Below are 27,212 nucleotides of genomic sequence, written 5' to 3'. Positions count from 1 at the left end.
CAACCTCTCCCTCAACGTGATCAAGACAGGTGATGATTGTGGACTACAGGAAAAAGAGTACCGAGCACCGAGCACATTCTCATCGACGGGGCTGCAGTGGAGCAGGTTGAGAGCTTCAAGTTCCTTGGTGTCCACATCACCAACAAACTAACATGGTCCAAGCACACCATGACAGTCATGAAACGGGCATGACAAAACCTATTCCCCCTCAGGAGACTGAAAAGATTTGGCATGGGTCCTCAGATCTTCAAAAGGATCTACAGCTGCACCATCGAGAGCATTCTGACCGGTTGCATCACTGCCTGGTATGGCAACTGCTCGGCCTCGGACCGCAAGGCACTACAGAGGGTAGTGCAAATGTCCCAGTACATCACCGGGGCCAAGCTTCCTGCCACCCAGGACCTCTATACCAGACGGGGTTAGAAGAAGGCCCTAAAAATTGTCAAAGACTCCAGCCACCCTAGTCATAGACTGTTCTCTCTGCTACCACATGGCAAGCGGTATCGGAGCCGGATCGCCAGGCTCCCCTGCTTCCACCGGCTCCCCTGCCTCAGCCGGATCGCCAGGCTCCTCTGCCTCAGCCAGATTGCCAGGCTCCTCTGCCTCAGTCGGCTCGACAGGTTCCCGAGCCCCAGCCGGCTCGTAAAGTTCCCGCGCCCCAGCCGTCCGCGCCCCAGCCGGCTCGTCAGGTTTCTGCTCTTCAGCAGGGGTGACCGGTCCGCTCCTGATCCCCGGGTTCGTTCCCTTTGTCAGCGTCCTGCGGCTGGAGCCTTGCATTGGGGAGGGCGTACTCTTACGTATACTCCCTCTCCGGCCTCTAGGTCATCAGGCTGCTGATTATCCTGCACACCTGTCACAATCGTCAAGCGCACCAGCGCCTTATGACACTCACCTGATCTCCATCACCTTCTTGATTATCTTCCCTATATCTGTCACTCTCCTTGGTTAGTTCCTCAAGTGTTATTGACTCTGTTTCATGTTGGTGCATTGTTTGCGTTTCGTGTTTATTGTTTTGTTTATTTATTAAAACAGTCACTCCCTGTACTTGCTTCCTGACTCTCAGCGCACTCATTACAAACATATTGTCGGGGCAACCGATTTAGCTTGCTATCTAGTATTGTTTTGTACAGCGATTATTGTTCTAAAACATGTTTTGGGGTTTAAAATAATCAATACTGAAACTTTCAGATGAAGTTTGTGAGTGACTTAAACATGTTAAATTGCTTTCATTAGCTTATTATCTTATTGCCCTGAGTTTAAGACAAGGGTTTATATATCTTGGAATTAAGAACATTTACAAGAATCTAATTTCTTCTTCACTTTTTGCTTAAGAATAAACATATTATATATGTTCGATTTTTGGGATTGCAATTTCAGAAAATGTCCATAATATATCTGCAGTAATAGTGATACTTACCCACAGCGTATCACATGTACTTTTTCCAAAGCTACATTCATTTGGCAAACCTTGAATGATTGTCCCTCTTTATTCAAAGTAAAGGCCTAGTCTATGATGGGCCTATTCATATTTGAATTAATATTTTGTTAAAGCCTATACACTATAGAATAGATTCAGATCATTATACATTAACGTTTCAATTGATTACAATTATTTCTTAAATTCCCATCAGGCGTTATTGTCTCGGTTTCCATGTTCAGACGCATTCCTTGTTTTTGTAGTGGTACGTGTTTGTTTATATTCAACTCTCAAACTGCTTCCTGACTCCCTGCGTCTACATAACAAAATAACACCTCACCACATGGAAGCAGCAGTTGATCAAGACATCTCCCAGATGGAGATCATGACTAGCTGGCTCAACTGGGGACGGGTATGGAAGAGGTCCTCCGTTCTTCAATGTCTCGGGCGGAGGATTCTCTCCTATGTGTCGACCCAGCGAGCCAGCACCCCGGCCCATCCAGCAGTCCATCCAGGTCAGTGAGGTCCGTTTGTCCCTCCCGGACAAATACGATGGGACTCCATCAAAATGCCCGTGGCTTCCTACTCCAGTGCTCCTTCTATTTCGCTCATCAGATGGGAGCCCCCACCACTGAGAGGTGCAAGGTTGCCATGGTTATTTCCCTGCTGACTGGACGGGCATTGGAGTGGGCTACGGCCATCTGGGAGAGAGGAGAAGAGGAGCTGGTTTCATATGAGGGGTTCTTGGCTCTGTTCAGGGGGGTCTTCGACCATCCACTAGAGCGCAGAGATTGAGATGAGCACTTACTCCACCTACGGCAGGAAGGCCAGACAGCTACAGAGTACGTCCTCACCTTCAGGACAGTGGCAGCATCCAACGGACGGAATGCACCCTATTCTGAAGAGGATTGCGCGAGGAGATCCAGACGGAGTTGGCGTGCCGAGATGACACCCTCTCCTTGGACGCACTTATCGTGATGGCCATCTGTCTGGATAACTTTCTGCGGGAGCATCAGCACCACCATCACCTCTCTCCCTCCTTTGTTGACCAATCTGAGTCAGAGCCTGAACTCATGGAGATAGGGGCCAGGCGCCTCCCTGCGGCTGAGCGACACCGTCATAGACAGCTGGGGCTCTGTCCCTATTGTGGACAGGAGGGGCACCAGCTTCAGCAGTGTCCGATATGTCCCAACCCAGGGTCCACAAGAGCAGAGGGACGGAAGGTCCCATGATCATCCGTCTCCTAGGTTTGGCGCAACTATTCCACCATCCTCCCTTTCCACCAAACCCTTTCTAGTGTCTATCACTAGCTGGCTGTCCCTCATATGCTGTATCTACTGCTCTAGTGGACTCCTGTGCCGCAGGGAATTTCAATGACGAATCCCTTGCCGCCTCACTGAACATCAAATCGAATCAAAAATCAAATCAAACTTTATTTTCCACATGCGCCGAATACAAGTGTAGACTTTACCATGAAATGCTTACTTACAAGTCCTTAACCAGTTCAAGAAGAAGTAAATATTTACTAAGTAGGTTAAAATAAAAAGTAATAATAAAAAGTAACACAATAAGAATAACAATAACGGGGCTATATACAGGGGGCACCGGTACCGAGACAGTGTGCAGGGGTACAGGCTAGTTGAGGTAATCGGTACATGTAGGTGGGGGTGAAGTGACTATGCATAGGTAACAAACAAACAGCGAGTAGCAGCAGTGTGCAAGAGGGTGGGGTGGGATGGGAGGAGGGGTCAATGTAAATTGTCCGGTGGCGAATTTTATGAATTGTTCAGCAGTCTAATGGCTTGGGGGTAGAAGCTGTTGAGGAGCCTTTTGGTCCTAGACTTGGCGTTCCGGTACCGCTTGCCGTGCGGTAGCAGAGAAAATAGTCTAAAACTTGGCTGACTGGAGTCTCTGGCAATTTTATGGGCCGTGACACAGCCTATTAAATAGGTCCTGGATGGCAGTAAGCTTGGCCGCAGTGATGTGCTGGGCCGTTCGCACTACCCTCTGCAGTTGCCATACCAGGCGGAGATGCAACAGGTCAGGATGCTCTCGATGGTGCATGTACAGTACCAGTCAAAAGTTTGGACACAACGACTCAAGGGTTTTTCTTTTTACTATTTTCTATCAAAACTATGAAATAACACATATGGAATCATCTAGTAACCAAAAACATTTTTAACTCCCGAGTGGTGCAGCAGTCTAAGGCACTGCATCTCATTGCTAGATGTGTCACTACAGACAATCTGGTTCGAATCCAGGCTGTATCACAACCGGCCGTGATTGGGAGTCCCATAGGGCGGCGCACAATTGGTCCAGCGTCGTCCAGGTTTGGCCGGTGTAGGCTGTCATTGTATATACGAATTTCTTCATAACTGACTTGCCTAAAGGTAAACATTTATTTTTATTTTTTAAACAAATCAAAATATATTTTATATTTGAGATTCTTCAAAGTAGCCACCCTTTGCCTTGATGACAGCTTTGCACATTCTTGGCATTCTCTCAACCAGCTTCATGAGGTAGTCACCTGGAATGCATTTCAATTAACACGTGTGTCTTGTTAAAAGTTCATTTGTGGAATTCCTTGCCTTCTTAATGGGCTTGAGCCAATCAGTTGTGTTGTAACAAGGTAAGGGTGGTATAGAGAAGATAGCCCTATTTGTGAAAAGTCCGTATTATGGCAAGAACATCTCAAATAAGCAAAGAGAAATGACAGTCCATCATTACTTTAAGACATGAAGGTCAGTCAATTTGGAACATTTCAAGAAAATGAAAGTTTCTTCAAGTGCGTCAGCAAAAACCATCAAGCGCTATGATGAAGCTGGCTCTCATGATGACTGCCACAGGAAAGAAAGACCCAGAGTTACCTCTGCTGCAGAGGATAAATTCATCAGAGTTACCAGCCTCAGATATTGCAACCCAAATAAATGCTTCACAGAGTTCAAGTAACAGACACATCTCAACATCAACTGATCAGAGGAGACTGCGTAAATCAGGCCTTCTGTCACGCCCTGATCTGTTTCACCTGTCCTTGTGTTTGTCTCCACCCCCTCCAGGTGTTGCTTATTATCCCCGGTGTATTTATCCCTGTGTTTCCTTTCTCTCTGTGCCAGTTCGTCTTGTTTGTCAAATCAACCAGCGTTTTTGTGTCTCAGCTCCTGCTTTTTCCAGCCTCTCTTTTCTCGCCCTCCTGGTTTTGACCCTTGCCTGTCCTGACTCTGAGCCCGCCTTCCTGACCACGAGCCTGCCTATCATCTTGTACCTTTTGGATTTTGACCTGGTTACTGAACCCCTGCTGGCCTTGACCTCGAGCTTGCCTATCGTCTTGTACCGTTTGGACTCTAACCTGGTTTAGAAACTCTCGCTTGTACCCAACCTGCCTTTTGCCTACCCCTTTTGCTATAATAAATAACGGAGCTCAACCATCTGCCTCCTGTGTCTGCATTTGGGTCTCGCCTTGTGCCCTTATTCCCTCGTGGTCAATTTGCTGCAAAGATACCACTACTAAAGGACACCAATAATAAGAAGAGACTTGCTTGGGTCAAGAAACATGAGCAATGGACATTAGACTGGTGCAAATCTGTCTTATGGTCTGATGAGTTCAAATTTGAGATTTTTAGATCCAACCACTGTCTTCGTGAGACGCAGAGTAGGTTAACGGATGATCTCCGCTTGTGTGGTTCCCACTGTGAAGCATGGAGTAGGCGTGATGATGTGGGGGTGCTTTGCTGGTGACACTGTCTATGATTTATTTAGACTTCAAGGCACACTTAACCAGCTTGGCTACCACAACATTCTGCAGCAATACGCCATCCCATCTGGTTTGGGCTTACTGGGACTATCATTTGATTTTCCACAGGAAAATGACCCAACACACTTCCAGGCTGTGTACGGGTTATTTGACCGAGATGGAGAGTGATGGAGTGCTGCAACAGATGACCTGGCCTCCACAATCACCTGACCTCAACCCAATTGAGATGGTTTGGGATGAGTTGGTTTGCAGAGTGATGGAAAAGCAGCTAACAAGTGCTCAGCATTTGTGAGAACTCCTTCAAAGATTGTAAAAGCATTCCAGGTGAAGCTGGTTTTGAGAATGCCAAGAGTGTGCAAAGCTGTCATCAAGGCAAAAGGTGGCTACTTTGAATTATCTAAAATATATTTTTATTTGTTGAACACTTTTTTGGTTACTACATGATTCCATATGTGTTATTTCATAGTCTTGATGGCTTCCCTATTATTCTACAATATAGGAAATAGTAAAAATAAAGAAAAACCCTTGAATGAGTAGGTGTGTCCAAACTTTTGGCTGGTACTGTATATTATTGACATTTTCTGAAATTACAATGCAAAAAATGTGTAGCACCTTTTAAGAAGACATTTCTTAACGTTTTGTGAATCTGGGCCCTTGTGCTGTGCAATACAGCATGATCAAATATGCAGACTGCATATATTTGTTTTCTTCTATGGCATTAGTCTTTGAGATGATTCTCTCACAACCATATTCCTTTTTCCATCTGTTCCTCTGTTCCTGTTCCTCTCTCTCTCTCTCTCTCTCTCTCTAACCCCTACACCTCCATCTCTCACCCCCACACCTCCATCTCTCACCGTCATGGTTGGGGTTCCCTAAGGTCCAGGGTTCGTCTGAGTCGAAGTGGGTGTCCCCTCCAATCCCAGGGCCCGGGAAGTAGGCGTGGGCTAGGAACCCCCCCTCGCCGTCGAAGGGTGAGCTGTCACCGTGGAAACCTGAGGTGAGATCAATTTATTTTATCTTCAAAGTTTACACTAGGAAAACAAAATTAGGGCAACAGACATACACTGAGTTCCCAAAACATTAGGAACACCTGCTCTTTCCATGACATAGACTGATCAGGTGAATCCAGGTGAAAGCTATGTTCCCATTTTAATGTCACTTGCTAAATCCACTTCAATCAGTCTTGATGAAGGAAAGGAGACAGGTTAAATAAGGATTTTTAAGCCTTGAGACATTGTGTATGTGTGCCATTCAGAGGGTGAATGGGCAAGACAAAAGATTTAAGTGCATTTGAACGGGGTATGGTGGTAGGTTCCAGGCGCACCAGTTTGAACTGCAACGCTGTTGGAATTTTAACGCTCAACAGTTTTCTGTGTGTATCAAGAATGGGAAGCATTGTAGGAAGAATTGGAATCAACATGGGCCAACATCCCTGTGGAACACTTTCGACACCTTGTAAAGTCCACATCCCGATGAATTGAGGCTGTTCGGAGGGCAAAAGGGGGTGCAACTCAATATTAGGGACGTGTTCCTAATGTTTTGTACACACAGTGTTGTTTCAGATACAGTTTCCTCTCCCCAGAACCATTCCATACAATTCTCACCTGAGGCGAAGATGATGGTGATGTCCACGTCCCGCCGGCCGCTCTCCAGGGCACTGTAAGGGACAGCCTCGAAGCGGAGCGGCGTCACCCCTTGCCACACATCAAACGCACGCCGGATGGCATCGTGGGTCTCCCTGGCGCCCACTTTGGGAGTGACGTTCTTTATGCTGAGGGAGGAAGAGGGGGTGAGTCAATTAAGAACATATTTGTATTTACATCGACAGCATGTTTTTACAATAAAGGCCTCGGCCCCGATTCACAAAACACTTCTTATGCAACAATTAAGAAACTTCTTAAGAAAAAAAATAAGAAGTTCATGGGATAATTTGTAAGTGCAATTCCTCAACAATATCTTAAGATTTAATGATTTTCTTATGAACTTCTCAAATATTGACTTACAAGTCTATTCTGAAATTGCATTTCCCCCACAGTTTTATCATTGGACTGTGATACAAAACAAGGAAACGGTGTGCTTTAGGACCATGCGGATGCCTCCGAGTGGTCGGGTAGGCTGTTTGGAGTGTTTATCCATCTAGATAAAAAATGATGTCCCCACCACTTCTAAAAGTTGCGCCCCTGCTTCTTAAGATGTTTGTTGCTAGGCAACCAATTTAGCTAGCTATGAAGCTAGAAATGGCAATCATGTTAGCATATTTCCTACTGAGATTACTGTTCTAAAACAATTTGGGTTTAAAATAATCAATACCAAAACTTTCAGAGTTTGTGAGTGAATTAAACATGTTCAATTGCTTTCATGAGCTTATTCTCTCACTGCCATGAATTTAAGAAAATGATTTAACCATCTTGGACTTAAAAATATTTACAATAATCTAATATATTCTTCACATTTTGCCTAAGAAGAAACATATGACATATGTTAGATTTTTTGGGATTGCAATTTCAGAAAATGACCATAATAAATCTGCAGTAATAGTGATAATTATCAAACAAATCCCCCCCCCAGATTTTTTTTTTTTAAAGAATCACATTTTTGCTTAACTTTTCGCTTTAGGGAAAACATAAGAAATAGCGCAAGAACATTTCCAGTAACATTTTTGAGGAATAGCAACTTTGCTTAACTTGATAAGTCTAAACGTAAGAAAAAAATAGCAGTAAAGAAGTAGTGTCTTCTTAGGTTTTGTGAATCTGGGTCCTGATGTTAAGAGACAAAATATAAAAGAGTGGAAAACAGATTGTGTAATCCATCCTTTGTGGGGTTTTGAGGGGTGGGGGGTTGGTATTGTAGAGTTGGATGGTACCACCAGTTAGACGAGCCATTGTGCATTGGTAAGACCATATAAGACATTGACAATACTTGGAAGAAAATATTTAACACCTTTGCTACATTTCACATCATTAAGATGAAGCTTTAGCACAAAGCAGGCCCCAACAAAAACAGCATTTTAAATATAGAAAAACAGACAGAAGCACATATCTGCCCAAATTCAAACCACCTCTCCCACTATTGCCTGGGGAGAATATTCTCTAAAATGGATGATGAGGCACTCTAAAAGTTTCACTTTTAAACTATTCCAACAAGCCCAGCAGCTTTCACTGCACTTTTAACATAGCTGTCGTTATCAGTCGTTTGCAGACGGTGAGAGCGAGAGAAATCTTCTTCCCCTCGTTTTCTCTCCCCAACTCATTTTTACAGAGCGAGTGCAGCCAGACAGCACAGCCAAGCAGACTGACATTCCATTAGAAGAGGTGCCTCATCAATCCACATGCAAGAAGGAAGGAAGGATTTGAATAAATTTACAGAGTTATCGTCTATGCCGGCTGTAACCTGTCAATTTCCCACTGCGCTGAGGAGGACCCGTTATCCTGCTCTCTCAGACCCCATTAGCAATGGTGATAAGATGGGGAATTTGAATATTTTGGTAAGATTATTGGATGATTTACATAGAGAATCTTAGAGAATTGGACAAGAGAAAAGTTGTCCTCGATCATCCTTGCTATTAAAATGAAGTAGTTTGTCTGCTGATATTCTTAAAATGCAAACAAAAGTTAACTGCAAAGGAATGCAAAGAAGAGGTTGAAAAACATTCCATGTGCCGGCCTACGTCTCTCACCTTTAGGTGATGTGTGTACGTGCATGTGCCGGCCTACGTCTCTCACCTTTAGGTGATGTGTGTAGGTGCATGTGCCGGCCTACGTCTCTCACCTTTAGGTGATGTGTGTACGTGCATGTGCCGGCCTACGTCTCTCACCTTTAGGTGATGTGTGTAGGTGCATGTGCCGACCTACGTCTCTCACCTTTAGGTGATGTGTGTAGGTGCATGTGCCGGCCTACGTCTCTCACCTTTAGGTGATGTGTGTACGTGCATGTGCCGGCCTACGTCTCTCACCTTTAGGTAATGTGTGTAGGTGCATGTGCCGGCCTACGTCTCTCACCTTTAGGTGATGTGTGTAGGAGCATGTGCCGGCCTACGTCTCTCACCTGTAAGTGATGTGTGTAGGTGCATGTGCCGGCCTACGTCTCTCACCTTTAGGTGATGTGTGTACGTGCATGTGCCGGCCTACGTCTCTCACCTTTAGGTGATGTGTGTAGGTGCATGTGCCGGCCTACGTCTCTCACCTTTAGGTGATGTATGTACGTGCATGTGCCGGCCTACGTCTCTCACCTGTAAGTGATGTGTGTAGGTGCATGTGCCGGCCTACGTCTCTCACCTTTAGGTGATGTGTGTAGGTGCATGTGCCGGCCTACGTCTCTCACCTTTAGGTGATGTGTGTACGTGCATGTGCCGGCCTACGTCTCTCACCTGTAAGTGATATGTGTACGTGCATGTGCCGGCCTACGTCTCTCACCTGTAAGTGATATGTGTTCGTTGCCACTTCTGCCCCGTCAGTGCATACCTCCGCTTCCGCGACCTCGAGTTGCCTTTTAGTTTGTCTGGATTCCCACACCTCGGCCTTTTCATCCAACTAAGGAGGGAGGAAGTGGAGGTTGAAGAGAAGGAAAAAGAAGGGATGGGGACGACAAGAGTTGGTTAGATAAGTACAAGAATCTGGTGACAGATATACCTACAGGATGTTTAACTGGTTATATTTGATGCCACAACAAGCACTACTCTGAACTAGAATACCCTACATATTGCCTTACATACTGCGGTTCAGTGGACAATGGGACAATTGGTTCCCACTGTAAAATAGAGCTGCTTCATACTACCCCTAATAACTACATACTGTACAGTATGTACCTTTTTCAAATGTATATTTCAGAATCATCAACAAGATTCAGCCGTGGGCTGATGTCTTTTTTCTTTTTTTCTCTCTTTTTTTGTCTGGAGACGATGGTCAGGGGGCCGGAACATACAGTAGACTGCAAAATGCAAACTGACCGCAAGAAGCCAAAACAGATATAATATTTGTCAAAGATCACATATAAACCAAATTATATTAGTCACATGTGCCAAATACAACAGGTGTAGTAGACCTTACAGTGAAATGCTTACTTATGAGCCCCTAACCAACAATGCAGTTTAAAACACACACACACACACACACACACACACACACACACACACACACATATATATATATATATATATATATATATATATATGAATAAAAGTAACAAGTAATTAAAGAGCAGCAGTAAAATAACAATAGGGAGACTAAATGCAAGGGGGTACTGGTACAGAGTCAATGTGCGGGGGGGGGGGGGGGGGGGCACCGGTTAGTCAAAGTAATCTCTCTATGCGTGGGAATACTTTGGTACAGATTTACAAAATGTAAATGCCTTGGAGCTGGTTTTCTGGGGGTTTTATTGTCCAACAATAAATGAGAATAATAATAATAATAATCTACCTATTTTGTACCTATCAAAACTTTGGAGGCAAATAAAATCCCCTGTGGGCCGCTATTTGGGGAACTGGTATATATATATTACATTTTTAGTGCCAAACAAAAACATATGAAGAGTTTCATTCCAAAACGCGATATATGCATTTTCAGACATATTTTGAGAAAGAGATCATGTTTCATCTTACCATAACCTGGGCTAGTGAAAAGACACATGATTTTATTTGAAATATATGCAAGGTAATTTTATTTTAGAGAGACAAATAATCATGTTTTGTGGTAAACGCTATAAACCCACCCCAAACAACAGAACTCCAATATTAAAATGATCCTGATTGTGTTTTAGACAGTATCGATACATAAATAAATATTAAAATACTACATTTGTTTCAACTATACTGTGCAAATATCACATAGCCAGTTTATTGTATCCAGAGGGTGAACAGTCTATACAATGTGTGGTTTCTTTTTGGACATTTAAGCAACTTACGCAACAATTTTATGGGGGTTTTACAGGTTTTTCGTTTAGGATAAATAATGTAAAGGGAAGCTTTTTCAGTTTGATTATATACACTTTGGGGAAGGATTTAAGGAATAATAAAGACATTGAAAGTCTCTTGCAATTCATTTTCCGGTGAAAGATGGATTGATTCTTATTGTCGGAGTGACACAGCACGCTGTTTGCAGCCTCTGTATGTTTGCACACAGTAGCCTATTGTTCCCCATTAGTGGATCTTGGCTCTCTCCTTTTGTTTAGAAAGTTTCTATGGGCCAAGAGGAATAGATATCAGAGGCTTCAAACTGTCAAAGGGATCCATAACAAAAAAGTCCACGACACTCAAGAGCTCAAAGCTTACGTAACGCTAGGTAGCACGGGAACAGCTGAGAGTGACAGCGGTCTACGCATCTGGCTGACTAAGCCACGGGTTAGCCTAAACGAATAAGATATGTTTCTGATTATATTAAAATATTTAGGGAAACCTAAACCTATGGGATCGGTGTGTCCCCCATGGGACGGTTGAGCTAACGTAGGCTAATGTGATTAGCATGAGATTGTAAGTAACAAGAATATTTCCCAGGACATAGACATATCTGATATAGGCAGAAAGCTTAAATTCTTATTAATCTAACTGCACTGTCCAATTTACAGTAGCTATTACAGTGAAAGAATACCATGCTATTGTTTGAGGAGAGTGCACAGTTATGAACTTGAAAATGTATTAATAAACCAATTAGGCACATTTGGGCAGTCTTGAGACAACATTTTGAACAGAAATGCAATGGTTCATTGAACCAGTATAAAACGTTGCATGTACAATGCTGCCATCTAGTGGCCAAGATCTAAATTGCCCCTAACATGGAATAGTACATTATGGCCTTTCTCATTGCATTTCAAAGATGATGGGGGGACATGTTTTTTTCTTTGTATTATATTTTTTTTACCAGATCTAATGTGTTATATTCTCTTACATTCATTTCACATTTCCACAAACTTCAAAGTATCTCCTTTCAATTGGTATCCAGAATATGCATATCATTGCTTTAGGTCCTGAGCTGGAGGCAGTTAGATTTGGGTATGTCATTTTAGCCCCAATTTTTTTTAAGGGTCCAATTCTTAAGAAGGTAACTCAACAGACAAATACAGTATAATGGACATGATTTGCTAAATGACTGACTTTTGTGCCAGCGACAAAACCCAGGACAGTGGATAAAGATAGAAGCATTTTAAAAATATTGTTCTAATTGTAGATGATCAGTTACATAGCCTTTTTTTATACTCCCAATGTAATGTTAATGGTTTCTAACATGGCTACCATATAATTTTGAAGTATCATGTAAATGCATCATAATGCTAATTCTGTTCAAGGGAGCTAACATAGCTGCCATATAATGTTGTAGTGTTATGTCAATGTATCCTACTGAAGAAACCTCAATGTCCCATCTCTCTAAACACATGGCTCTGGTATGAAATATTCAATTCAGATGAAAAAATGCAAATGTACATTTTTTTCATTATCACGTTTTGAAAATAAACACTTTTCATATTATAGTACGCCACAAAAGTGAATGTATTACCATAAAAATGTGACAGCTAGCTGAATTAAATGGTTCTTTCCATTCTGAGAAAAAAGTGGTGAGACTGAGTGTTGGCCAGGCTAGAGCTTCAATGACTGATCTATTTCCATTCAAACCCATGCAACACATGGAATACTGTGCTCACACATAATATGTCAAATGTAGAGCCTCACCTTAGTGTGATATCACTTCATCAATTAAGCAAGAAGGGGAAGAATGAAAAGAGTTCAAATCTCACTTGGCACGTGGCTGCTGGTTAGAGGTCAAATCAAAACAAATGTTATTTGTCACATACACATGGTTAGCAGATGTTAATGTAGGTGGAGTGAAATGCTTGTGCTTCTAGTTCCGACAGTGGTGTTGGAGCTAATTCGGGTTAATCAGTGCAGGCTACTTTATCATTGGTGATAGTTACTTTTTTTGTTTCCTATTTTCCAGTGGTGTAAAAAGTATCAAATTGTTATACTTGAGTAAAAGTAAAGATACCTTAATATAAAATGACTCGTAAAAGTAAAAGTGGAAGTCACCCAATAAAATACTTCTTAAGATAAATATTTGGGTTTTAAATATACTTAAGTAACTGTAATTAGTAAATATAGTAAAACAAGTTTACTTTTTTATTTAACCTTTATTTAACAAGAAAGTTTGATACTGTAAAAGTATAAATCATTTAAAATTCCTTATATTAAGCAAACCGGATGGAACAATTTTCATGTTTTTATTTTATTTACGGATAGCTAGGGGCACACTCCAACATTCAGACATAATTTACACACGAAGCATTTGTGTTTAGTGAGTCCGCCAGATCAGAGGCAGTAGATATGACCAGGGATGTTCTCTTGATGAAAGTGTGTGAATTGCATTCAAAATGTAATGAGTACTTTTGAGTGTCAGGGAAAATGTGTGGAGTAAAAAGTACAATATTTTCTTTAGGATCAAATCAAATCAAAGTGTATTTGTCACGTGTGCCGAATACAACAGGTGAAGACCTTACAGTAAAATGCTTACTTACAGGCTCTAACCAATAGTGCGGGAAAAAAGGTGTGTGTGTGTGTGTGTGTGGGTAAGTAAAGAAATAAAACAACAGTAAGAGGGGTTGGGGGGAGGCACACAATACAAATAGTCTGAGTAACCATTTGGTTACCTATTCAGGAGTCTTATGGCTTGGGGGTAAAAACTGTTGAGAAGCCGTTTTGTCCTAGACTTGGCACTCCAGTACCGCTTGCCATGCGGTAGTAGAGAGAACAGTCTATGACTGGGGTGGCTGGGGTCTTTGACAATGTTCAGGGTCTTCCTCTGACACCGCCTGGTGTGGAGGTCCTGGATGGCAGACACCTTTGCCCCAGTGATTTACTGGGCCGTACGCACTACCCTCTGAAGTGCCTTGCAATTGCCGAGCAATTGCCGTACCAGGCAGTGATGGAACCGGTCAGGATGCTCTCGATGTTGCAGCTGTAGAACCTTTTGAGAATATCAGGACCCATGCCAAATCTTTTTAGTTTCCTGAGGGGGAATAGGCTTTGTCGTGCCCTCTTCACGACTGTCTTGGTGTGTTTGGACCATTCTAGTTTGTTGTTAATGTGGACACCAAGGAATTTGAAGCTCTCAACCTGCTCCACTACAGTCCCGTCGATGAGAATGGGGACGTGCTCGGTGCTCCTTTTCCTGTAGTCCACAATCGTCTCCTTAGTCTTGGTTACGTTGAGGGATAGGTTGTTATTCTGGCACCAACCGGCCAGGTCTCTGACCTCCTCCCTATAGGCTGTCACGTCGTTGTCGTTGATCAGGCATACCACTGTTGTGTCGTCAGCAAACTTAATGATGGTGTTGGAGTCGTGCCTGGCCATGCAGTCGTGGGTGAACAGGGAGTACAGGAGGGGACTGAGCTGAAGTAAAAGTTGTCAAAAAGAATAATAGTAAAGTATAGTATTTTTACTGAAGTAATTTACACCACTGCTATTTTCACTGATATACTCAGTCCCATTCTGTTTTTAAGTAATGAAAAATGGTTTATTGGGATTTAGATGACTCAATGGTCCTCAATGTGAGTGTACTGTAGATGTGTTAATATGTGAATGTATCCGTGTAACTCAATAACCCAATGGCGCCGACAGAGATGCCTCTCTTCGCGTTCTTAGGAAATTATGCAGTATTTTTTTTAATTATTATTTATTTCTTACATTGTACCCCAGGAAATCTTAAGTCTTATTACATACACCCGGGAAGAACTATTGGATATAAGAGCAACGTCAACTTACCAACATTACGACCAGGAATACGACTTTCCTGAAGTGGATCCTCTGTTCGGACCAACACCCAGGACATTGGATCTAATCCCAGTAGGCGGCCCAAAACAACGGCGCCGCAGAAGGGGCAGACGGAGCAGCCTTCTGGTCAGGCTCCGTAGATGGGCACATCGCTCACCGCTCCCGAGTATACTACTCACCAATGTCCAGTCTCTTGACAACAAGGTAGACGAAATTCGAGCAAAGGGTTGCCTTCCACAGAGACATTATCTGTTTCACGGAAACATGGCTCTCTCCGGATATGTTGTCGGAATCGGTTCAGCCACCGGGCTTCTCCATGCATCGTGCCGACAGAGATAAACACCTCTCTATGAAGAGGAAGGGCGGGTGTGTCTGCTTTATGTTTAATGACTCATGGTGTAATCATAACAACATACAGGAACTCAAGTCCTTCTGCTCACCCGACCGAATTCCTTACAATCAAATGCTGGCCATTTTACCTACCAAGAGAATTCTCGTCAGTTACAGTCACAGCTGTGTACATTCCCCCTCGAATGAACACCAAGACGGCCCTCAAGGAACTTCATTGGACCCTTATGTAAACTGGAAACCATATATCCGGAGGCTGCATTTATTTTAGCTTGGGATTTTAACAAAGCAAATTTTAGAACAACGCTACCTAAATGCTATCAGCATATTGATTGCACGACTTGCAGGGATAATACTCTTGATCACTGCTACTCTAACTTCCGCAATGCATACAAAGCCCTCCCCCGCCCTCCCTTTGGCAAATCCAACCACGATGCCATCTTGCTCGATCCGTCTTATTGGCAGAACCTCAAAGGGGATGTACCAGTGACGAGAACCATTCAACGCTGGTCTGACCAATCGAAAGCCACACTTTAAGATTGTTTTGATCACGCAGACTGGAATATGTTCTGGTCAGCCTCAGAGAACAACATTGACCTATATGCTGACTCGATAAGTGTGTTTATTAAGAAGTCCTTAGGAGATGTTGTACCCACTGTGACTATTAAAACCTTCCTTAACCAGAAACCGTGTATGTATGGCGGCATTTGCGCAAAACTGAAAGCGCGATCCACCGCATTTAACCATGGAAAGAGGTCTGGAAATATGGCTGAATTTAAACAGTGTTGTTATTCCCTCCACAAGTCAATCAAACAAGTGAAACGCCAGAACAGGGACAAGGTGGAGTCGCAATTCAATGGCTCAATATCGAGACGTATGTGGCATGACCATGGAAATCACAGACTACAAAAACAAAAACAGCCACGTCACGGACGTCGACATCAGGCTTCCAGACAATCTAAAACACCTTCTTTTCCCGCTTTGAGGCTAATACAGTGCCACCGTCGCGACTCACTAACAAAGACTGTGTCCCCCCTCTCCTTCTCCATGGCTGACGTGAGTAAAACATTTAAACTTGTTAACCCTCCCAAGGCTGGTGGCCCGGATGGCATCCCTAGCCGCATCCTCAGAGCATGCGCAGACCAGCTGGCTGGTGTGTTTTACGGACATATTCAATCACTCCCTATCAAATCTATCCCAGTCTGTTGTCCCCACATGCTTCAAGATGGTTACCATTGTTCCTGTACCCAAGAAGGCAAAGATAACTGAACTAAATGACTACCTACCGGTAGCACTTACTTCTGCCATCATGAAGTGCTTTGAGAGGCTAGTCAAGGATCATATCACCGCCACCTTAGACCCACTTCAGTTTGCATACCGCCCCAACAGGTCCAAAGATGATGCACTCACCATCAAACTGCAAACTGCCCTATCCCATCTGGACAAAAAGTAAGAATGCTGCTCATTGTCTACAGCTCAGCATTCAAACCCATAGTACCCTCTAAGCTCATCGAGCTGGAGCCCCTGGGTCTCAACCCCGCCCTGTGCAACTGGGTCATGGACTTTCTGATGGGCCCCACAAGAGTGTGTGCTCAGTCCTCTCCTGTACTCCCTGTTCACCCACGACTGCGTGGCCATGCACGCCTCCAACTCAATCATCAAGTTTTCAGACGACACAACAGTAGTGGGCCTGATCACCAACAACGACGAGACAGCCTATAGGGAGGAGGTGAGGGCACTTGGAGTGTGATGTCAGGAAACCAACCTCTCACTTAATGTCAACAAAACAAAGGAGATGATCGTGGACTTCAGGAAACAGCAGAGAGAGCACCCCCCGATCCACATCGAAGGGACAGCAGTGGAGAAGGTGGAAAGTTTTACGTTCCTGGGCGTACTCATCACAGACCAACTGAAAGGGTCCACTCACACAGACAGTGTGGTGAAGAAGGCGCAACAGCTTGTAACTCAAAACCCTGACAAACATTTACAGATGCACAATCGAGAGCATTCTGTCGAGTATCACAGCCTGGTACGGCAACTGCAGCGCCCTCAACCGCAAGGCTCTCCAAAGGGTGGTGCTGTCTGCACAACGCATCCCTGGGAGCAAACTACCTGCCCTCCATGACACCTACAGTACCGCTGTCACAGGAAGACCAAAAATATAATTAAGGACAATAACCACCCAAGCCATTGCCTGTGCCTGTTCACACCGCTATCATCCAGAAGGCGAGATCAGTACAGGTGCATCAAAGCTGGGACCGAGAGACTGAAAAACAGCTTCTATCTCAAGGCCATCAGACTGTTAAACAGCAATCACTAACTCAGAGAGGCTGCTACCTACATTGAGACCCAATCCCTGGGCACTTTAATAAATGGATCATTAGTCATTTTAAACAATGCCACTTTAAATAATGCCACTTTAATAATGTTTACATATCTTACATTACTCATATCACATGTATATACTGGGTTTTATACCATCTACTGCACCTTGCCTATCATCCATATACTTATATGTACATATTCTCATTCACCCCTTTAGATTTGTGTGTATTAGGTAGTTGTTGGGGAATTGTTAGATTACTTGTTAGATATTACTGCACTGTCGGAACTATAAGCACAAATATTTCACTACACTCACATTAACATCTGCTAACCATGTGTATGTGACCAGTAAAATTTGATTTGGTGTGTGTGTGTGTCCGTGTGTATGTGTGTCTACTCACTCTGTGGTCCTCTCATCCAGTGTCCCTGTAACATTGAGGCCGTAGATGCGCTGCATGGCTGCGATGGCTTGTTGCATGGTCTGGGCTGAACGCAGGATAGCCATTCTGGGGTCTGTGTGGGGAAGGTAGCCATACTTCTGTAGCCATCCCTACAGGAGAAAGGGAGGGAGGAGAGAGGGAGAGATTCATGCATTACTGTCCTTATTCATATCTGAAAGAAAGCTGACAAATGATGAAATTACATCGCTATTACATGAGTTATAACAAAGCTACATTTTGGTAATCGTAACCGAGAGAAATGATAGGGAGAAAGGTCTGTCCTTGTTCATAAAGTCTCTAGTATGAGTCAAACTGATCTCTGCATCAAATACATTTTTATTTGTCACGTGCGCCGAATACAACAGGTGTAGACTTTACTGTAAAATGCTTACTTACGAGCCCTTCACCAACAATGCAGAGTTCAAAGGTTTTTAAAAAACATAATAAAAAGGAAATGGTAACACAATAAAATCTTTAATAACGGAAGAGTGGTAGCGAGTCAATGTGCAGGGGTGCAAAACAGTGGAGGTAATTGAGGTAGTATGTACATGTAGCAGCGTCTGTGAAACTATGTCTCTGTGTGTGTGTGTGTGTGGCGTTAATATGCATGTGTGTGTTTTGTGTGTGTGTGTGAGCGTATGTAGTTTGTGTGTGTGCTGGTGTCAGTGTGGTATGTGTGTGGGGGTAGAGTCTAGTGAGTGTGCATAGACCCAGTGCAAGAGAGGCGTTTTTTTAACTGGGGTCAATGCAAATAGTCCGGCTGTCTATTTGATTAACTGTTCAACAGTCTTATGGCTTGGGGGTAGAAGCTGTTCAGTAGCCTATCATACAGAGAATCTCTGCATCATACAGTTCAGGTTCATAATTGATGGAGAACTCTTTGGATAGAAGTACCTCTGTTCCAACCTGAACATTGTTAGCCACATCCAACAGTATCCAGAGTTACAGGAACACTTGTTTTCTATAACCACACAGTGACACTGACAGAGAAAGGGCTGCAGGTTCATATTTCAGGATGAACATTGTAACCCATATGGCTATGCCCAGTTACCCACAGTTACCCACATCCTTTCCAGTAACATTCACTCAGTGTTTTTGCCTATAACCAACACAGCTCAAAGCAGCCGCCCACACAGAGTGACACTGACACTCCTTCATTCAGTAGAGATTGAGTGTAGACCAGGGGTCATTGTTAGATCCTATCCCCGTTGATGGGATTCGAGAGCCACGAGGCAGCGAGGCAGGCGGCCACGCTCCACCACAGCTGTCCACACGCCAACCAGCTGCTGTTGCCTCGCTATCACCATCATTACCCATCCTATGAGATGCTCCCGCTAATCCTCCACATATCTCTCCCTCCCTCCCTCAATCCCTGTATCTCTATCTCTCCCTCTCCGCTCCTCATTGAGCCAAACGCCTTGTTGTTGTTTGTCCATCTTTCCACCATCCCTTAATCATATGTAGCCAATGGTTGGTTGGTTGGTTAGTTGTTTGTTGCTAAGTCTGTGTATAGCTACGGCCCAGGTTCTGGTTCCCAGGACTGAATAAGGAATTTGATTGTGCCATTTGACTTGGGATGGGATGAGAGAGAATAGTCTATGGTAGGCTAGGCCTATTCAGAGAATATGACAGCAGCAATTAATATGGTACTAGATATTCAACCCTATCCCATTACGCAACTTGGATCACATCTTAATCTGCACAGCCATAAACCCACCAAATTTCCCTCGACAAAGAATAATAGTTTATAGCATAGTAGTCCCTTGCAAAAGTATTCAGACCCCTTGGATTTCTTCACATTTTATTGTGTTACATAGTGGGATTCAAATTGATTTAGTTGTCATTTTGTTCTCAACAATCTACACAAAATAACATTACAAAAATGTAATGACTAAAATATAGTCGTTGCAAAAGTTTCGAGTCAATATGTGTTAGAAACACCTTTTGGCATCAATTACAGCTTAGAGTCTTCTTGGGTAAGTCCAGTGGTGTAGCAGAGGGTAGAAGTAGGTATAAGCCATATACCCACTTTTGTTGTGGCCATTGCCTACACTCACTTATTAATCCCCACAATGCAAATCAAAGTAGTATAGTGGAGATATAAGACATATCAATGAATAAGGCTGATGGAACAGATCAGAATTTTTAGCTTAAAAATGTTCAACTATTATTTCTTCACATTTTAAGTGCAGCAATCTGCACACGGCAGTAGGCCTGTGCGCAAACATTCCAAAATATTATTTGCGGGGGGAAAAACTTTCTAAAATGCGCAACACATGCTAGAGGTTTCATGGACAGAGATTGAAATATCCATTAGAAAGTTAGAAAAACAGGACATCTAAAGATGCTATAAGGATCCTGGGTTGCTAATATGACTGGGAAATGGCTTTTGCTGCTAGACAATGAAAAGTTGATTTGAGTATTTACTAAATAATTGCTTCCACCTTTCTATGGTGGAATTTTGTCTATAGGCGACTTTGAAGCAAGGTAAGACATGAAGTAAAAGGAAAAATATAGCGATGCTAATGATAGGCCTAACCGTCTTCTGGTAAATGGAAAGTCTTTCCCAAAAACCTTCTCAATTAAATGTAAACTAGCTACAAAGTAGCCTATGCCTACCTGGCAGAAATATATTGTGATTATTTGCATTTTTTTTTCAAACTCCATCTCATGTGAGTAAAGAAAGAACCAAACAACAGTGCTTGGTGCCTGAACAGTTGAATTTAAAGGGAGACTCTTTAGATATTATTTTTCCCAGACCTAAAAAGTGCTCTTCTGATGTGGTTTAAGTATTGTTGTGGACTTAGAAATACAACAAAATTGGATGTTCTATTTCAAAAAAATATACTTTGAGTGTAAAAAAATCTGAAACCTGTGAATTTATGAAACAGTTGACATCCTAATTTATCTATTTCAATAGTAGGCTGGCACGCCCTGATCTGTTTCACCTGTCTTTGTGATTGTCTCCACCCCCCTCCAGGTGTCGCCCATCTTCACCATTATCCCCTGTGTTGTTATACCTGTGTTCTCTATTTGTCTGTTGCCAGTTCGTTTTGTTTGTCAAGCTTACCAGTATTTGTCCTGTCAGCTCCTGTCTTTTCCCAGCCTCTCTTTTTCTCGCCCTCCTGGTTTTTGACCCTTGCCTGTCTTGACCTTGAACCCGCCCGCCTGACCACTCTGCCTGACCCTGAGCCTGCCTGCCATCCTGTACCGTCGCCTCTGTTGCTGTAATAAATATTGTTACTTCGACACGGCCTTCATCTGGGTCTTACCGTATCCTGATAGCAAGAACTGGCCATGACTGACCCAGCAGACCCGGGCCAGCTGCGCGACGCCATCTCCTCCCAAGGAGCCACTATCGGAAGGGACGAGGAACTGCTTCGTGGCCTTATGGAGGGGGTCCAAACTTTGGTTGATCGCCATGACCGGGCATTGGACGGTTTGCCCAGAGCAATTCCGCGGGTTGTCTGGGAGGCAGCTTAGCACGGTGGTAACCCCACAGCCCCACAGCCCCTCAGTAACCCCACTGCTAACAGTGCCGTTTCATCGGTGACTCCACCTTCTCGGTGGAGAGTCGAGCACCTGTCGGGTGTTTCTAGCTCAGTATTCCCTCATTTTCGAGCTTCAGTCCTCCTCCTTCCCCTTGGATCGCTCCAAGATAGCCTATCTCATCATGCTGATGTCTGGGAGGGTTCTCACCTGGGCTACTGCTGTATGGGAACAGCAGCCGGCCATATGTGTTAGTCTGGAGGGATTCAGACTAACCGTTCTCCGGTAGAGAAGCTGCCCGGAGGCTAATCCAGCTTCGGCAAGGCTTCTACAGTGTAGTTTACTATACGGTGGATTTCAGCACGTTGGCAGCGGAGAGTGTTAGAACCAGGAAGCATGTTTGATATGTTCCTGCACGCGTCTCGGAGGAGGTCAAGGACGAGCTTGCTGATCGGGAGTTACCTACGGATCTCAATTCCCTTATCGCTTTGACCATCCGAATCGGTGGGCAACTACGGGAACGATGGAGGGAGAGATTAGATTTTGATCGCACGCCCAAGGACCCCACCTTGCCTCCGAGTCAACTTGGAAGCTCCTGACGGTCTCGTTGCCAAGAGGACCAAGGATTCCCGACCTGCCCCGAGGGCTGCCCGAAGACGGCCGACTCACTGCTTCCTGAGCCTATGTCACTAGGCAGAGCTGGGCTATCGCCAGCGGAATGGAAATACAGGATCAACGCGAAGAGTTGTCTGTATTGCGGGACTCTTGTTCATTTTTTGTCCTCTTGTTCTCTAAAGAAGCCAGGCTTACCGGTAGGAGCAAGGACTCTGGTGGGCCATATGGAGAACATTACTGCTTCCCCTGCTCACACCCCTTTTCATGCCATTCTACTGTGGGGAGACCAATCCAAATCTCTCTGGGCTCTCATTGACTCTGTACCCTGCCATTCCCATGGATGTTAGAGAGCTGGACGGGCACTCTATAGGCCGAGTCACCCACAACACCACTCCCATCCACCTACGGGTGTCAGGGAACCACAGTGAGGTTATCCAGTTTCCTGCTCATCAAGTCCCCTCTGATTCCCGTGGTATTGGGAATTCTCCTGCCTCCAACCACACAATCCCCTCCTTAACTGGTCGACTGGTGCCTTCGTGGACTGGAGCCCGTTCTGCCACACTTATTGCCTGAAGCCAGCACAACGTGCCTCGGTACATCTTCCTGGGGGCTCTGAACGTGCCTCAGGCCTCTCCACCAATCGCTCAGAGTACCAGGACCTCCAGGATGTGTTCTGCAAGGCCCGCTTCCACCGCATCGACCCTATGACTGCGGGATTGACATTCTCCCTAGCACCACGCTTCCCCCGAGGACGTCTGTACTCTGTCGGGACCGGAGACTAAGGCTATGGATACCTACAATGGGGACTCCCTAGCTGCTGGATTTATCCATCCCTCTTCCTCTCCCTCTAGCGCAGGCTTCTTCTTCGTGGAGAAAAAGGACAAGCCCTTGCGCCTGTGCATTGACTACCGGGGACTCAACAACATTACGGTTAAGAACCGTTACCTGCTACCATTCATCTCCTCGGCCTTCGAGCCGCTCCCGGGGGCCATTGTGTTTTCCAAGCTGGATCTACGGAACGCCTACCACCTGGTGCGGATATGAGAGGGGGATGAGTGGAAGACCGCCTTCAACACAGCCAGTGGCCACTACGAGTATCTGGTCATGCCCTTCGGCCTCACCATGCTCCTGCAGTGTTCCAGGCTCTGGTGAATGATGTTCTCCGCGACATGTTGAACCAGTTCATCTTCGTCTACATTGATGACATCCTCGTCTTCTCCCTCTCTCATCAAGAACACGTGCGCCACGTCCGGCAGGTCCTTCAAAACCTTCTGGAGAATCAGCTGTTTGTGAAGGCAGAGAAGTGCGAGTTCCATCGCTCCACCACCCCCTTTCTGGGTTAGATCATCTCTGCTGGGAGTGTCCAGATGGATCCCGGGAAGGTGAGAGCAGTGATGGATTGGTCTCAGTCTACGACCAGGGTGCAGCTGCAACGTTTTCTGGGATCAGCCAATTTCTATTGCCGCTTTATCCGGGGTTACAGCACCCTGGCTTCCCCCCTGTCAGCACTCACCTCGCCCAAGGTTCCGTTCATGTGGTCCCCAGCTGCTGACCAGGCATTCTGGGACCTCAAACATTGCTTCACCACAGCTCCCATCCTGGTTCATCCAGACCCATCTCGTCAGTTCGTGGTGGAGGCCATGCTTCGGACATCGGAGTAGGGGCTGTCCTGTCCCAGGGTTCTGCCCTTGACCTCAAGCTACATCCCTGCGCCTTCTTCTCCCATCGCCTCAACGCCAAGGAAAGGAACTACGATACCTCCAGGTATCGACGACAAGCGGATTGCCATCGGACCCCAGATCCCCGGTATCGTCCCGGGCAGAAGGTATGGCTCTCCACCCGGGATCTGCCCCTCCGGGTGGAGTCTCGCGAACTGTCCCCCCGGTTTATCGGCCCTTACCCAATCTCCAAGGTCATTAGCCCCTCTGATGTTCGTCTTCTGTTGTCCCGTACCCTTCATATACACCCCACCTTTCATGTGTCCCGTATCAAGCCTGTATCTCACAGTCCCTTGTCTTCCATTTCCAGGCCCACCCCTCCTCCCCGTGTCACCGATGGCCATCCGGCATACACGGTGAGACACCTCCTGAGGTTTTGAACATGGGGCAGGGGTTTCCAGGACCTGGTTGACTGGGAGGGTTATGACCCGGAGGAGAGGTGCTGAGTCCCCGCTAAAAGGCATCCTGGACCCAGGCATCCTGGGGGGGGAACTGTCACGCCCTGATCTGTTTCACCTGTCTCTGTGATTGTCTCCACCCCCCTCCAGGTGTTGCCCATCTTCCCTATTATCCCCTGTGTATTTATACCTATGTTCTCTGTTTGTTGCCAGTTTATCTTGTTTGTCAAGCTTACCAGTATTTGTCCTGTCAGCTCCTGTCTTTTCCCAGCCTCTCTTTTTCTCGCCCTCCTGGTTTTTGACCCTTGCCTGTCTTGACCTTGAACCCGCCTGCCTGACCACTCTGCCTGCCCCTGAGCCTGTCTGCCGTCCTGTACCTTTGCCCCTATCTGGATTTCTGACCTCTGCCTGACTTGACCCTGCCTGCCGTCCTGTACCTTTGCTTCTGTTGCTGTAATTAACATTGTTACTTCGACACGGTCTTCATCTGGTTCTTACCTTATCCTGATATTTGGCCTACTATTAACCTACTTGTACAGTACAGTTTGGGTTGGCCTGACTGTGAAAGACCAATATGGGATTCATCATTTTAGGAGCATAGCCTATGTCACTGTTTGTCATAGAATTGTTCAAACAAGGCACCTTTCCCTCGCCACAGGGGCTGTTTGGGAAATGTTTGTCAAAATTAGAGTATGCCCACTTCCACAATTAGAGTATGCCCACTTCCACAATTAGAGTATGCCCACTTCCACAATTAGAGTATGCCCACTTCCACAATTAGAGTATGCCCACTTCCACAATTAGAGTATGCCCACTTCCACAATTAGAGTATGCCCACTTCCACAATTAGAGTATGCCCACTTCCACAATTAGAGTATGCCCACTTCCACAATTAGAGTATGCCCACTTCCACAATTAGAGTATACCTACTTCCACAATTAGAGTATACCTACTTCTCCAGGCACCACTAAAACACTGGTAAGTCTATAAGAGTTTTGCACACATGGATTGTACCATATTTGCCCATTATTCTTTTAAAAAAATATTCAAGCTCTGTCAAGAGGTTGGGGATCATGGCTAGACAGCAATTTTCAAGTCTTGTCATAGATTTTCAAGCAGATTTAAGTCCAAACTGTAACTTGGTCACTCGGGAACATTCACTGTCTTCTTGGTAAGCAACTTCAGTGTAGATTTGGCCTTGTGTTGTAGGTTATTGTCCTGCTGAAAGGTGAATTCCTTTCCCAGTCTCTGGTGTAAAGCAGACTGATGCAGGTTTTCCTCTAGGATTTTGCCTGTGTTTAGCTCCATCCCATTACTTTTTATCCTTAAACTCATCAGTATTTGCAGATATTAACCATATACTCGTACCATGATGCAGCCACCACCTTGCTTGAAAATGTCAATCTGTGCTTGAAATGTAATACTTGAATGAATGACTTTACAGTTGTTGTATGTATGGGGGACAGAGGAAGGGTTCGTCCACTTAACTTATGTGATTTGTTAAACCACATTTTACTCTTGAAATAATGTAGATTACCTAAACAAAGGGGATGAATATATAACGACTGTATTTTGGTTCAGAATGTTTTATTTATGGTAAAAATATATATATATATATATATATATATATCCCACTTTGACACTACAGAGTATTTTGTGTAGAATGTTGACAAAATATGACAAATTGATGCATTTTAATCCCAGTATAAAATGTGAAGAAATCCAAGGGGTCTGCACACGCAAGGCACTGTATTATGATAACAAATATTGCAGTGAGATCGAATGAGAGGATGGGCGCTGGACCATCTCGTTCATGGTCGCCCATCCTCCCTCTCACCCGCTGTCCAAAGCAATAGCATAGGATGTTGTTCTTCTGACTTGTAAAAAAATATTGAACGGATAATCATTTCGACGTTCCATGCATCTTGAAACATGCATAAAATACAATGTTGCTATGTCATCTGGTCATGTTTATGTGATAATGTAGCCAGATAAATAACAGCAACCATCGTCCACACGCAATGTTCTGCCACTCGAGCACAGGAGAGTGCATTGTCATTTATTATGAGCCACCGCGAAGCAATAGCAGGCCATGTATCTTACTTACCTCAACGCTGAATTGACGAATCTCTTCTCCGGACGCGGCGCATAAAATCCACAGCAAGAAATGCAAGCAGAACGCTGTTGCGTAAAGGCAATCCAATGGTTTTCTTTTAGAGGGGGATACTAAGGTCATAATGACCCGTTTTTCCCAAATGGGTTATTAGGAAAAACCGCCCGTCGTCTGATTTTTATTCGTGCGTCAAATGAAGAAAACCATCGGGCGAGCTGTCAAAGCCAAATTCCGAGACGTGCATAAAAGGACTGCCGCGGTGGTTTTGTCAACCGGATAAAGTAAACCCAGATGACATGTATTATTTTCTCATGTTAGGCTGTGATAGATTTCGGCATGTTAGCTCCACCGCCCCAGTCACTATTATTTACATAGCTGATTTAGTTTATCCAGCGGCATCAATGGCCATGTACAGTAAGCATACCCCCCGAGTCTACGCCTGCGCTATGATGTCTCCAGCAGCGCAACACTCCACTTGACGGCGTAAAGACCAACGTCATGTAATGTACCCTGGTACAAGATTCTTTATGTACTGTGAGAATAGAAATAGCCCGAGACAGATGGAGCAATCATCCTTCAATATCCCCGATATCATTCAAGTATAGACTATTAAACGGTTACAACAATGTCATGTAATAACGGGCATATTAACAGTATTAATCATATGTCCTATTCATGAAGATAAACATATGATATTATATGAGAAGAATGTCCCTTGCGGGTGTCGAACCCTTGTCTCCCAGCTAAAGACGTGGGTCATAACATGCCTACTTAGGCAAGGCTCATTACAGTATCCCCTCCGGTTGGGAGAGCGTGTCCCCACGTTGCACTATACCAAGTACTTCAC

General features: G+C 44.6%; 1 protein-coding gene across 1 annotated transcript in view; it reads right to left on the bottom strand.

The window, feature by feature from the left end:
* Nucleotides 1–26,779, bottom strand: part of mmp16b (matrix metallopeptidase 16b (membrane-inserted)) — a 38,278-nt gene extending 11,499 nt beyond the window's left edge. The window contains exons 1-6 of the mRNA XM_029642975.2: nucleotides 26,360–26,779; nucleotides 17,994–18,142; nucleotides 12,826–12,840; nucleotides 9,581–9,697; nucleotides 6,773–6,939; nucleotides 6,023–6,160 (exon numbers count right to left, since the gene is read on the bottom strand). Coding sequence (XP_029498835.2) covers nucleotides 6,023–6,160; nucleotides 6,773–6,939; nucleotides 9,581–9,697; nucleotides 12,826–12,840; nucleotides 17,994–18,142; nucleotides 26,360–26,488 — 715 coding nt within the window. The 5' untranslated portion in view covers nucleotides 26,489–26,779. The remainder of the gene's footprint in view (nucleotides 1–6,022; nucleotides 6,161–6,772; nucleotides 6,940–9,580; nucleotides 9,698–12,825; nucleotides 12,841–17,993; nucleotides 18,143–26,359) is intronic.
* Nucleotides 26,780–27,212: the final 433 nt, after the last annotated feature.

The sequence above is a fragment of the Oncorhynchus nerka genome, linkage group LG9b (genome assembly GCF_034236695.1).
Source record: "Oncorhynchus nerka isolate Pitt River linkage group LG9b, Oner_Uvic_2.0, whole genome shotgun sequence".
NCBI classification, from domain to species: domain Eukaryota; kingdom Metazoa; phylum Chordata; class Actinopteri; order Salmoniformes; family Salmonidae; genus Oncorhynchus; species Oncorhynchus nerka.
This window is presented reverse-complemented; position numbering and strand designations above follow the sequence as displayed.